We start from the raw sequence: 13,520 nt of genomic DNA on the forward strand, positions 1-13,520 counted from the left end.
ATAAATAAATAAAATCTTTAAGAAAAATAAAATAGGGATCCCTGGGTGGCTCAGCAGTTTGGTGCCTGCCTTTGGCCCAGGGCGCAATCCTGGAGACCCGGGATCGAGTCCCACATTGGGCTCCCGGTGCATGGAGCCTGCTTCTCCCTCTGCCTGTGTCTCTGCCTCTCTCTCTCTGCGTATGACTATCATAAGTAAATAAAATTAAAAAAAGAAAAGAAAAATAAAATAAAATCCCATTTAGGGCTTCAGGGTGGCTCAGTCGGTTAAGTGTCTGTCTTCAGTCACGGTCCTGGGATCGAACCCCACGCGGGGCTCCCTGTTCAGCAGTGAGTCTGCTTCTCCCTCTCCCTCTGCCTCTCCCCTCACTTGTGCTTTCTCTCTCGCTCACTCTTTCTCAAATGAATAAATAAAATCTTAAAAAAATAAAAACAAAAACATAAAATCCCCTTTAGCCCTTACCTGATCCCTAAGAGAGATCCCGATCCTCCTTGATGTTGCCTACATTTTACAGACGGGGACACTGAGGCATGGTGGGGGGGATTATTACGTGTTCATGGCCACCCAGCTTTGTAGATGGCTCTCTGCTGAGAAGTCTGTCGCGGAGATCCAGGTGTAGAAGTTGAGGCCTGGATGAGGTTCCCAGCTTGCCCCAGGCTTAGGAGGCAGGCGCCCCAAGGAGGGGGCTGGTGGGGGTGCTCCCGTGCACCCTCTGGCCCAGCAACCCAAGCAGAGGGCTCCAGACCCTGGTGACCCTGCTGCTGGAAGACCCTCTGTCTCTGTCCTGCATATGCTCCTCAGATGTAGATAATTTACAACGGCAACGGTTAGAGAGTGTGCTCGCGTGGGATGAACCCGATTCCCTTAATAACACTGCGGGCTTATATATAGCACAGTTCAGCAAGGGCCCACGTGCTCTCCAGGCCACAGCCCCCCGTCAGCAGCTCCACGGCCACCAGGGCACCGCAGCCGCGGGCCTGTGACTCACGCAAGGTCACCGGAGGTCAAGGGCAGCGCTTGGAATAGAAGCAGCTTCTCTTTCACAGGCTCTAAATGCCGGTGGCAGGAAGTTCCCTTTATGAATACTGGGGAACAGCGGTCCCCAGATGCGCGGCGGTAGGTGTGCAGGGCTTCTCTAGCGTAGAGGACGGGGGTGTGGCCTCGAGCTTGGCAGTTTTCATTTCTGATGCATTCATCGTCTCTTTGTTTATTGCTTTTGGCAGAGGAGGCAAGTGCACAGTGGCTCAGCCCAACGGTTGTAGGACGGAGTGAATTGGATTCTCTGAATGTTGATAAAAACGTGGGGGTTGACGAGTGACCTTCCCCGGGCAGTGTCATGGAGCAGAAACGGCTCCTCATTCTAGCTCTGCGCTGCCCAGTAAAAGTACGACACCGCCCATGTGTTTAATTTTATTTATTTTTCTTAAAAAAAGACTTTATTTATTTGAGAGAGAGAGAGAGAGAGAGAGAGAGAGCATGAGCGGCGGGGTGGAGCAGGTGGAGAGGGAGAAGCAGGCGGCCCGCTGAGCAGGGAGCCCCATGGGGCTCGATCCCAGGACCCCGACACCACGAGCTGAGCCGAAGGCAGACGCTCAACCGACTGAGCCACCCGGGGGCCCCCACGTGTGTAATTTTAACGTTTGAGCAGCTACGTTCAAACGATTTGGAAGAAACAGGTGAAGTTTTAATGCCACGTCTTATTTAGCCCAGTACAGCCAAAACAGTAATATTTCAACATGTCACCGATACAAACATTAGTGAGATATTTTGCAGCTTTTTAGCCCTCCTGAGTCTTGAAGCCCAGCGGGCACGCGCTGTACTTACACTCCGGCCGTCCCGGTGTGCGCGCGCCTGTGCATTCGCAGGGCTCCACGGAGGGCCTCCCCACGGGGACAGCGTGGCCTCGGGCCCTTTACTTACCTTTTCTAAAGCTCAGAGTCCGACCCGCCCCTGTGTGCCAGGCGGGGACCAGGCCCTGTCGCCACGTTGCCGCGAGGTCGCGCCTGTAGAGTGGCCTGCAGGTGGCGGCACTCAGTCCCTGCGCTCCTAACCCGGTTTCCCTCCTCGACCTGCCTCCCCTGAACCGCCCACCTGCACCCCGGTGGCCTGCGGCCGCCCTCGGCCCCTCCTTCCACGACGTTTCCTACCCGAGGCACCTGCGCACTGGCTCCTTTCCCGCTTCACCAAAACCACGCGGGGGGAGGACACCTTCCTGGCCCCTTCCTGGCCCCTTCCGGCCCCCGAGAGCCTTAAGGCAGCAGCCACCCCCCACCGCATGTCCCTGCCGTGACTGCCCCCGAGTGCTCCTCACCGTCACGCCCGGAGCTGCCGCCCCAGCCCAGTGCAAAGTGGCTCCGGGGCCCGCTGCTCGGGAAGGGCCTGCAGGTGGCCCCTCTCCTACAGGATCTGTCCGGGCCTCGGTGGTGAAGACGACCTCCGGCCTCCCCGGCTCCGCGGGACGTGTGTCCTTTGCTGTTGCAGCTCTGGTGACGCCCGGTCCATATTAGAACCCTCTTGCGCGGGTGCGACCCCCCCAGGCATCGACTCTGGAGGGCAGGACCCCATTTCCCCCGGCGCAGGGCGAGGCTGCGGGGTGGGCTGAGGCTGTGAAAGGATAGAGGCGGGTTAGAGGGGTGAGCTGGGGGTCGCTCAGGGTCTCGGGGCCCCCGGTGTCCCCCGGGAAGCGGGGAGCTGTCTGCGCCTCGTGAGGAAACCTTGATCAGCGTCTCGCGTGTACCGGGTGCCTGGCCACTGCCAACGGATGTTTTCAACCCAAACGCGGTAGATGTCCCGGGGATGCCAGCCACGAGCCCCTCCTGTCCCCAGGGTCCTGGGGCGGCCGGGGTCCTCCTGGTCCCGGTGAGCGGCCCTTGGTCTTGCTCAGCCAAGTGTCCGAGTCCAGTGGGAGGCGCCTCTAGTTCTGTGGGTGACGGCGGGCTCCTGGGTCCACGGGAGGTGTTCAGGCTTCCTCCACGGAGCGCTCACCTCACCTGCTGGAGTGTAGACTGTGTCGCGGCCCCGGGGACGGAGGAGGCCCACGGGCGGCCACGTGCCCGCTGCCCAGCCTTGCGCTGGACAAGGCGCCTGGGTTAGCCAAGGTTCCCTTCTGCACGGGTGACCTTGGGCCCGGCGTCCCGTGTCTCAGGGCTGTCGTGGGCGTCGCACAGTGGTTTAGGCCACCTCCCCGGGCTGCGCACCACAAGCCAGCGGCGTCCTCCGCACGGTGACGCTGGAGATGTCCCCGGGGAGCCACGTGCTGCCACGCGGAGGCGCTGGCTTAGATGGTTCGACTCCTCGTGGGGCCAGGGGCTGAGGGCTCACCCCTTGCACATGTGCACGCGGATACGCACCTTCTGCTTCTGGAAGCTGCCAGCTTGCAACTGACCTCTGGGCCGCGCCCCTCGTGACGTGGGTGTCGCTGTGCTGTGGCTCCCCTGGGACCTTGGGGCAGCCTCCTGCATGGCCCCCATCCCTCAGCCTTCCCTCTCCCCTCCCTGCCGAGCACCTGTGACCTGAGGCTCGGATGCTCCACGGCGAGTCCTCTGGTCACAGGTGCTCCCGTCCCCACAGCCCTGCCTGGTCGCTCTGGGACCCGGTTCTGCCCTTGCTCGTCTTGCTCGCCTTGCACCCCGCTGATGTGACAGGTGCCAGGGCAGAGGCATCGAGGCCCGTCCTCTGTTCTGCGTGCTTCCGAGGCGAGGCGTCTGTCTTGCACACGCGACACGTGAACGGCACAGTCTCCCCCATGCCATACTCTCTCTCTCTCTCCCTCCACCCACCCCCCCACAGAGAGAGGCCAAGACCCAGGCAGAGGGAGAAGCAGGCTCCCTGCGGGGACCCCAATGCAGGACTTGATCCCGGGACCCTGGGGTCACGGCCTGGGCCGAAGGCAGACCCTCAACCCCTGCGCCCCCGGGGGCCCCAGAGGTGCCAAGCTCTGAGCCAGAAATGACCCGGGTTCCTGTAAAGCCTAACGCACGTGACTGATGTGACATATGAAGACATGTTAACGGCATTTTCTTTTCTTTCTCTTCTTTTTATTTTGTTTCTTTTTTCTCTCTCTCTCTCTCTTTCCTGCCCCCCCCCCTTTATTTCATCCTTCCTCTCTCCCTCTCTCTCTCTCTCTCCTTCTTTCTCCTCAGGACTCCACAGAATGGAGCAAGAATGAGAGGAAAAAGGCAGGCAGAAAAGCATGAACTGGAGGTTTGTTGAGCTCCTCTACTTCCTGTTCGTATGGGGCCGTATCTCCGTGCAGCCCTCCCTCCAGGAACCAGCTGGGACGGACCAACATGTCTCCAAGGAATTTGATTGGCTTATTTCAGACAGGGGGCCTTTCCACCACTCCAGGAGCTACCTGTCCTTTGTGGAAAGACACCGTCAAGGATTTACAACCAGATATAAGATATACAGGTAAGATCTGGGGTCAGCCTGCGTCCGCGCCGTTCATTCAGGGAGCGCTCCCGGGGTCGGGGTCGGGGTGATGGGTGTGGGCCTCGCGGTGTGGACGCACACGTGGGCCGGGGGATCGGCCCCTCGCCGTTGCACCTGGTGTGTGCACCTTGCGCAGGACATTGGCGAGGACGAGGGCAAGAGGGAATCGCTCACGTGTCCCGAATGGCGACTCGGTGCCAGGCCCGGACGGTGCCTACCGCGCTGGGTGCACCGTCTCACTTAAGCCTTTGTCATAACCGCCGGGCTTAATTCTGTTTTCTCCATTTTACACACAACCTAACCGATCCTCAGCTGGGGGGAGTCATCTGCCTAGAGTCACAGTCCGGACATGATAGGGCCGAGGTTCAAACTGGGTTTTGTCTGCATCCACAGTCATAGGGTTTTGCAACAGCCTCATCGGATAGAGGTAGTGATGTTGGCAGGTGCTGTCAAGGTTCCAGTGTCCTACCCTAACATCCTCTCACATCTGGAAGCAAGGAGAGACACTCGATGAGCATCCTTTGCTCCAGCAGGTCTGAGCATCCCTCTTGGGGTGCCACTTGCCCAAAAAGGACTTACCCAGCTCTCTACACTTCTATCTCTTTAGTTTTAAACCCTCTGCACTCAGAGTGCATTTTTGTGTTTCTTTCTCACTTAACTAGACACCTGTTGAGGGCATGACTTACAGAAATTCATTTCTGGATCCCTTGAGTGATTTTTGTTCTGCTCTGTGTCGGGAGGACACATTAAATGTTGTGGACTGAAAGGAGCCGGAGAATGCAAGAAACTCCCGAGCGGTGCAGTCTTTGTCTTAGGGTCAAGGAAGAAGGGCGCATGCTAACCCTCCTGGGCCAATGAGAATGGGAGAGCTGGGAAGCATGGTGGGGCGGAGGACGCTGACCTGCATCTGGGACGGCATGCGTGTAGGTCGTACGTCTTCTGTGTGTTTGTTATGAAAGTGGGCCTGTCTCCCTTGCACATGTTGTGGCTTCATAGATCGGGGATGTGATTTTTAAGCTGAATAGTGGCTGAGGTGGTGAAGGAGTTCCCAGACGAACCTTCACGGGTGATCAGTGATCAGAGCGTTACTGGGGAAGGTGCCCTGGGGCCCGACGGAAAGCAGGAGCTCAAGGGATCATGGATATGGGGTGTGCAAGAAAGGGGAGAAGGAGCACAAGGATGAAAAATAAGGAGTGTTTCTTTCAAAAGAGAAGGATATCAGGATTTTAAAATATAGTTATTGATTCAGAAGACAGTCCACGGGAGAACTATTCTCAAGGACGACAGTTCTCTATTAAATTTCAAAGTTAGATCCTCAGCATAATTTCTTGGTGGAACCACAGCCACTGCTCCTTGTGGACACGCGTGAACCAAACGTGGGGTCCCGCTGATTACTTGACATAATGCATTGGTATCTGAAATCCCTGGCCCGGGGAAGGACACGGGCTGGGACAGAGGATTTAGGGGAATAGAACAAGTGGTGGAGAGCCAGGTGGGTTATGGTTGGTGTTTTGTCAGACAACGGAAGTGTCCCGGTTAGACATGTTGGCTCTCGGTTCCCTGTGAGCCTCCTGAGGACGCCTTGAAGGTGGATGCCTGGGGTTCACATTCCCATTTCAAAGACCAGAAGATGACCGACGTGAACAAAGTCATGGAGCCAAAACATGATGGATCCTGGACTGGAAACGAAGTCTAAATCCATAACCGACACCCATGAATATGATAGAGCTAAAAGCATCCATTCATTATTCATACATGTTTCTTTGCAGCCGCCGGATGCCTGCCCCTATGCTAGACCCCGGGGGTGGGTTGGCTTGACGATGAGGAGTAGTGATCTAACGCGATGGCTGTGCTTGGGTTTCAGAAGGGAGCCGTCGTGCATGGTAGACGATCAACATAGGCTTGTGATAGCTGTTGAAATGACCAGGGCTCACATGGACACTCGGAGTAGACCACAGACACGGACTGCTCAATAGTGCCAAGCTGTAATGGAGCACTTAGGATGTGCCATGAAAGGATGTTATTCGCTCGGTCACAACAAGCTCTGTGAGCTGAGCACACCTCACTTTACAGATCAGAAAACCAGGACCTGGGGAGGCCGAGTGCATGGCCCCAGCTCGTCCACGTGGTAAGGAATGGAGCTGGGGTCCAAACACCGACCTGCCAGCCCCAAAGCCCTCCTGCCAGCCATGGCTCCCCTGGCATGATGTCCAAACGTAGAGTGTCTCTGAGCTCTAGAAGGGCTCTTGCAAACGTCTTTCCTGATGGCCACTTTATAAACATCTGGGGTTGGTTTTAGAGAGAGCTAAGAAGGGAAAGGTCGTTAATGAGGTGGAGGGTCAGGACATCTGGATACTAATTCCCGCATTCTGGGCACCGATCTTGTGACATTAGGATCCCACCTTCCTCATCCATCAAATGGTAACCTTGACATCAGTGGTTTTCAACCTCTGCTCTTTGAATTCTTGAGGACCAATTAAAGAAATCATAAAAGCCACTGTGGTGTGGGAAAGCAAGTAAAGTGGGTTTGGGGGGTGGTAACCAGGCTGCAGCCCCGTGGGCTTCCCACAGCACTTACACAAGAGAAGGTTTCACTCGTCTGCTCTCACGTTCCGATGTTCTCATGTTCCATGTGCTTGCCTTTGGACCCCGCTGCTAAAGTAAACTGTGTCATCGTCCAACAGGCTGATTTCTAGGACGCTTTCTAGTTCTAAAATTAAGTATGAGATTTAACCGAGGTCACGTGCTTAATTAAATGATGGAGTTCAACCCAGAAGTCAGGCCCCTGGTCATCTAGTTATTCCTTCCTTCCTTTATTTAATCCTCAAATAATTATTAAGCACCAGCTAGAGACCCAGCACTGTGTTTGGGGCAGCTGATACAATGATGAGTAAAACAAACATGGTCCCTGCTCTCCTAGGAGAGACTGACATTAATTACACACACACACACAATAAGTGCTACAAAGAAAAATGCAGGGTGGGAATGACTGGGACATCATTAATCCCATAAACGTTGATTTGGAACCCACCATGTGCAGAGATTAGGTGGGGTTCTAATCCTAACTGGCACATGGGCACACGTGCAAATAAGTACGTAGACACGTGTCTACGTGTCCACCCAGGCCAGCTTCAGACCAAGTAGGACGTGCTCATCAGGGCGGTTGTCCCTTGACACTCCGTCCTCATTGCATGCTGCTTCGTTGAAACACGAAAGCGTGTCTTCCGGTGATTTCCGGCGTGCCTTCCTGTGTGCTAATGTAGACGTCGCACGTTAAACACTCGACATTTGCTCCTGACAGCAAGGCTTTTCTCCAGGAACGTGCCACACTGTCTAGTGCTGGACAGCCAGCTTTAGCCAAGGGCCCCGGCCCTCAAGCTCTGGCCAAGTTCCGCCCTCTGTGAACCCAGGCTGGGCCCCAGGGTGATCTGGAAGCCTCAGAAAGATCCCGAGGGCAGGTCTCCTCTCCCCACTTAAGTGGGTTAAGGGCCTTTCTTTCCTCGTGCATATGCACACGGAGGCTGGTTTCAGCTCATAGACTGGCGGTGGGGAGTGGGAGCCACTAGCAAGGAGGGGAAGCTTTTCCGACAAATCCCAGCAGAAGCCTTCTCTCCTGTTGCCGCACAGGCCAAGCACTAAGGTGGGTGCAAGCCGTCGTTTAGGTGCACGAGGCACACACTGCGTCGTGCGCGTGTCTGGGCTGACACATGGAGGTGGGGCGATTTTCTGTGTGCACCTGCCCACATCATTGATCTTGGAGTCAGGGAACCTGGGCGCGGGGCCGCCCCTTCGGCCTCCTTCATGCGGGCTTTTGGCCCACATAGTGGAGCTTTCGGAGCTTCTATTTCCTCATCTGTGAAATGAAAGTGTTAGCGAGGGCGGTCTTCGAGGTCCTCGCCTTTTCTGAAATTCTGTGATGCCGTGAAACATTGTCCCCCGGAGGTCTAGCCTGGGGTGGTGGAGAGGACCCGACTTGGAATCGGGACACTCCCTCGGGCTTTGTTTATTTTGGAGCGACTTTCTAGCTTTCTCAGCCTGGGCCACGGCATCCGGACATCCTTCACTCGTAGGACTGACACCACTCCTATGCCGTGAGCTGTGCCGTGATTCGGTCACACGGGTGGGGCCGAAAGGAGACAACGGAGTGAGCGTGCACACGAACCCAAACACACGCGCAGCAGTATCCACCAAACTCAGGGTGGAGGGTGAGGGTCGAAGCAAAACAAGAACCCATAAGCAAACGGTTATCATTCGCGGATAGGGATGGACAGGGGCGTGTCCGGCGCCCGCTTCACTCCTCGGCAGGAAGGGGCGATGAGGGCTCCCCTACCTACCAGGTCACCTGAGAATGCTTTGCGCCGTTTAAATGTTCTTCTGTTTGCAATTTTTTTTTTTCCATTAAGGTTCTAAATCATCATTCGGATAAAATCATTGATTTTCACTTTCTGCTAAGCTTGTACATAGGTTAGTCATTAAATACTCCCCGCCATTCTGGGAGGGGGGATCATCAGATGCTCTGATTGTCCATATCGTTATGAATAGAAAAAGTAAGGCGCCAAGAGGTGAGGCAAATTGTCCACGTCACACATCTGAGAAGTGGCAGGGCTGGGGCTCAGGAGGGGGCCTCTGAGAACCAAGTGCTGAGAAACTCCCTTTGCCCCTGGGCAAGTTATGACCTCCCGGAGGCTCAGGCTTCTTGTTTGCAAAATTAAGGGCCTATGAGATGCTTCCTGTGCTTGAGGTGAGAAATGCCTCTGCTCTCACACACTCAGAGCTGGGAATTTTGCAGGACCTGTGTAAATTCGAGTTTACCCCTTTACCTCAGACAGCTGATGGCATTACTAGAAATTATTTCTTTTGTTCTCGAGATAATTTAGAAATTATTTTGGTCTCTTAAAAGTTGCTACTAAAAAAAAAAAAAAAGGAAAGAAAAAAGTCAGTTTTGTCCAAAATTGTTTCCTGCCTTTTTTGTGTTTTATTTTGTGTTTATTTTCTCCTGACTTTGAACTCATCAGTAATTGCAAAATGCAGCAGTTACATGAGAGGTGGTTTCATATTGAGTGGTTTTCCCTGCAGGTTGCTGAGCAAGTGGTTTGCGGCTCATGGTGTGCCTTCCTCTGAGCCCTGAATGAGTACCTGAAAGTTGAGTGTAAATCAAATCTTGGGAAACCGAGTCTGATTGCCTAACCGTCTTGCGCTTTTATTTCAGACTTGCATGAATCTCAGTTCTAATCTGATATCTTAATGGTTCCCTGATGTATTTCACAAAAATATCCACAGTAGGTTTTGTGGTAAAGCTCGTAGCTTTGTGGCTGAATGAATGGGGCCGGGGCCGGGGGGTCGGTCTCCCGGAGCTGAATGAGATGTGGTCATTATCCAGAAGTCATTGGAGAGTGACTGTTGGGGACGCAGGTATGCAGACGCCGGGCAACGGGGGCCTATGCGTGCGAGGGAGCCGGGGCTGCCTTCAAGGAGCTTACAGACATGCGGCCGCAAGGGACAAGTCCACCGCGAGCTCTCCCCGGATGCTTCGGGTTGGACCCGAAAGGGCGCCCCAGCCCCCTGGATTCCCGATGGACTCTGAGCATCTCACGGCACCAGGGTTGCGTGTCTACTGGCGCAGGGAAACTCAGTCCAGATGGGCACCTCTTGACGTAGGTTACACAGATCTCTAGTTCCACGCGGCGTCCAAAGCTGTGTTCTGGAATGACAACCGAAAGAGATCCCAGAGTCCAATAAACAGTGACGACGACGGTAAGTGGGTCGCGAGCATCGGACGCTTACCAAGTGTCCAGCGGGCGCGCAGGGTGCATACACGTTATCCCAACCGACGGATCCGCCCAGCCATCCCGTGCGCTAGGATTTATTATTTTCTCCGCTTATAAAACTTGTCCCAGGAGGGGGAGCTTGTTTCTGGGAGGATGGGATGTGGTGTAGGCAAGTGGATTGCAGAGACTGTTTAGCCGGTGCTTCCTAAACGTTATGTGAATGTGCGTGCGTGTGCGTGTGCGTGTTAGTAAGACTTGACCCAAGCTCTCTGACCACACAGCCTCTTGTTCTCATGGGTTTGGGAATTCTGGAGAGCACTTGTAAGGAGTTGCTGGCTCTACCTGGCTTTGAGGGCTCCCCCTTTGGACACCAGGCTGTGTCACAGCACTCTCAAAGGGACACCTCTTTCCTTAAAAGCTGGCATTTGGGGGAGGAAGCCACCCTACTCGCCGAGCTTTCACTTTGAACACTTTGGTCTACGTCTGCCAGACCCTGGGAAGGAATCCACAGCCTCACGTTCCCTGCCTTCTCTCTCTGTTTCCCTTTGGTTTCCTGAATGTCTGTGCTCCTATTTCGTACTCCTGAATCTGGCATTCCAGCCTGTTGTGTAGGGATAGGGACTCAACACCCAGAGGGACGGTGGAGGAGGGAGGGGAGACCTTGATTCATTATTGCAAAGAAGCAGCTGCCCAGTCGAATCACCTGCAGGGCTTTCTAAACAATACCAATGCCTGGGTCCTTCCTCTGAGATTTTGATTTAATTGGTGTAGGATGGACAGACGACCACTGACCTGGGGCGATGATTGCCAATCAGGGGTGATTTTGCTCGCCCAAGGGACCTTCAGAAATGTCCAGGGGGCATCTGGGTTGTCACAGTTGGTTGTGGAGGGGGTTGCTACTGGCATCTAACGGAGCGAGGCCAGGGACCACCCTGCGATGTACAGACAGCCCTCGGCAGCAAAGCATCACCTGACACGCAATGTCAGGAGTGTGGAGGTCGGGAAATCTGCTCTAGAGCAAGTAGTTTTGGAAGAAAAAGGAAATGGGGTGGTGAGAAGGATATTAGAATAAAAGGTCTTAGATTTTGGCCTCCCCAAGTTTGAATTGGAGTGGTCGCGGAATAGGCATCCGTGGAATGGCCGGGCTCCCCAGCAGCCTGGCTGCGGGACCGAAGGGCAGGGGATTTTGCTGTTTCAGGACATGGCCTCGGAGCAGAGGGGAAGTTAATGCCCTCAGGAAGGCGAGCCAGGTTGTCCTCCCTGCTGCACAGAGGCAGTATTTAAGGGAAACGGGTTCCCCTCACCAGGAAAAAAAAAAAACAAAAACAAACAAACAAACAAAAAACTCCATTTCTTTAGGAGATGTAGGAAATCTGGTGGGTTTCTCTTCTTCTGACTGCAGAATTCCTTAGGAAGCAAGATGTTTATGCTCCATTTCTAGGTTCCATGCCCATGGCCTGAATCCCTAACAACCAATTTAGACCCAAGTGGTTAACAGATAACTTTCCATCCCTTTAGAGCCTGCCCAGTAGGCATGAAAGAAGAGGAGAATGGGACAATGTCTCAGGTCTGTAGTTGTCATTTTCAGCCACTTAGAGGCTGGCGTCACTGGTGAGAACCACGACCCTCCCCCTAGATTATCCCTCATTTTATCCCAATTTCTGATCAGGTTGTCCCTGAAGAGAGAGGGATGGGGAAGGATAGACAGCAAACGTCTTTTGGGCCACTTGGCATAATGCAAAGATAACGTGTTGTGGTGATTATTTAAAATGGATCTGCCGCTCCCAGGAGCGTAGCCTCATTGCTCCCAGATGGGTGTCTCCGCTGTGCTCTACCGCTTGCTCCCAGGCCATGACTGGACTGACTTCGTGAGCCGCACGCCTGAGTTCGCTTCAGTCGTGGCCGAGCAATCGCCCAGCTTGGGTCAGGGGCGAGCTCTGACAGTGGACAGGCTTGCACGGCCTCCCCCGTGGAGGGACAGGCACGGAGCTTGGCCTCCGTTAGGAGAATGTGGAGGAGCAGAGCGGCCGCCCTTGCGGTGTCAGACCCCAAGCAGGCACGGAGGGGCCGGATCCACGACCTGGAGCAGCAGCACTTACTCCTCCGAACTCCTCCCCACCAGGCTCTGCGTCGGAAGAGGAGGCCTTGGAGGAGTCTGAGGTGTCCGGGGAAAGCTGACCAGAAGACAGATAAGCCCAGGGCCTGCCCGGAGTTTCCCGGCTGGACCCCGTCCTTGGGGCCCTGTGTGTGCACGGGGAGGGGAACGTCCTCTAGCTTCGGGGCCGTGCCAAGGGGAAGGATGGGGAGGAAAAGACAAGTCTAAGAAGCCATCCTAGAGGAACAGGTATTGAACTTAGTCTTCAGGGAGGATTAGGAATTCATGGGACGACGGTGGGAGAAAAACAGGCCAGGCCGACAGAGTAGTGCCTGCATCAGCAAGGGGCGGGGAAAGCCTGTGTGTGTGTGTGTGTGTGTGTGTGTGTGTGTGTGTGTGTGTATTTTGACTAGCGGTGATGTAGGACGGAGGGAAGGCTGGACGGGTCACAGCTTGGAGGCAACAGTGAAAGAAATTCCAACTGGCAAATTGATGTCAACCAAACTCAAACTCCTAGCTAACTGTGAGACTATTCCTACTAAATACCCTAAATAATATTCCCCGATACCTGTTTGGAGCAACGTTTTCTCTTTCTTTCATTTTCGTGTTTCGTTTCTCCACCCTAACTCATGCTTCGAAATTTTTTTTCTACATTGACGCTTAATAATAAACTTAACGCAGATGTATGATCAAGATGAAAATTCATGAAAAAATACTTAACCCTATACATGTGATATCTTTTGATATTTTGTAGTCTATTCCACTCTTCTCCTTTTCTAAGATTGTATTTATTTGAGAGATAGAGAGAGAGGAAAAAAACCCCATGAGCAAGGGAGGGGTAGAGGGAAAAAGCAGACTCCCCGCTGAGACGCGGGGCTCCATCCCGGGACCCCAAGATCATGACTTGAGCCAAAGGCAGACACTTAAACAACCAAGCCACCCCGGCACCCCTGTTCTATTCCATTCTACTACCGCTATTCTTTTCCAATTTATTTTTTATTTTTTTATTTTTAAAAAATATTTTATTTATTTACTCATGAGAGACACAGAGAAAGGCAGAGACCCAGGCAGAGGGAGAAGCAGGCTCCCTGCGAAGAGCCTGACGCAGGACTCGACCCCAGGACCCCGGGGTCACAGCCTGGGCCAAAGGGAGATGCTCAACCACTGAGCCCCCCAAGTGCCCCCGATTTGCTTATTTTTTAAGATGCGGCTCCCCACCAACTAAA

At 54.0% G+C, this 13,520-nt stretch overlaps 1 protein-coding gene across 2 annotated transcripts in view; it reads left to right on the forward strand.

Moving 5' to 3' along the window:
• Positions 1 to 13,520, forward strand: part of BRINP1 (BMP/retinoic acid inducible neural specific 1) — a 169,155-nt gene that overhangs the window by 43,533 nt on the left and 112,102 nt on the right. For both annotated transcript variants that reach the window (XM_026002841.2, XM_026002840.2), the window contains one exon: positions 4,143 to 4,410. In XM_026002841.2, the coding sequence (XP_025858626.2) occupies positions 4,193 to 4,410 (218 nt within the window). In that variant the 5' untranslated portion in view covers positions 4,143 to 4,192. The remainder of the gene's footprint in view (positions 1 to 4,142; positions 4,411 to 13,520) is intronic.

This window comes from Vulpes vulpes, chromosome 12 (genome assembly GCF_048418805.1).
Source record: "Vulpes vulpes isolate BD-2025 chromosome 12, VulVul3, whole genome shotgun sequence".
Classification (NCBI taxonomy): Eukaryota; Metazoa; Chordata; class Mammalia; order Carnivora; family Canidae; genus Vulpes; species Vulpes vulpes.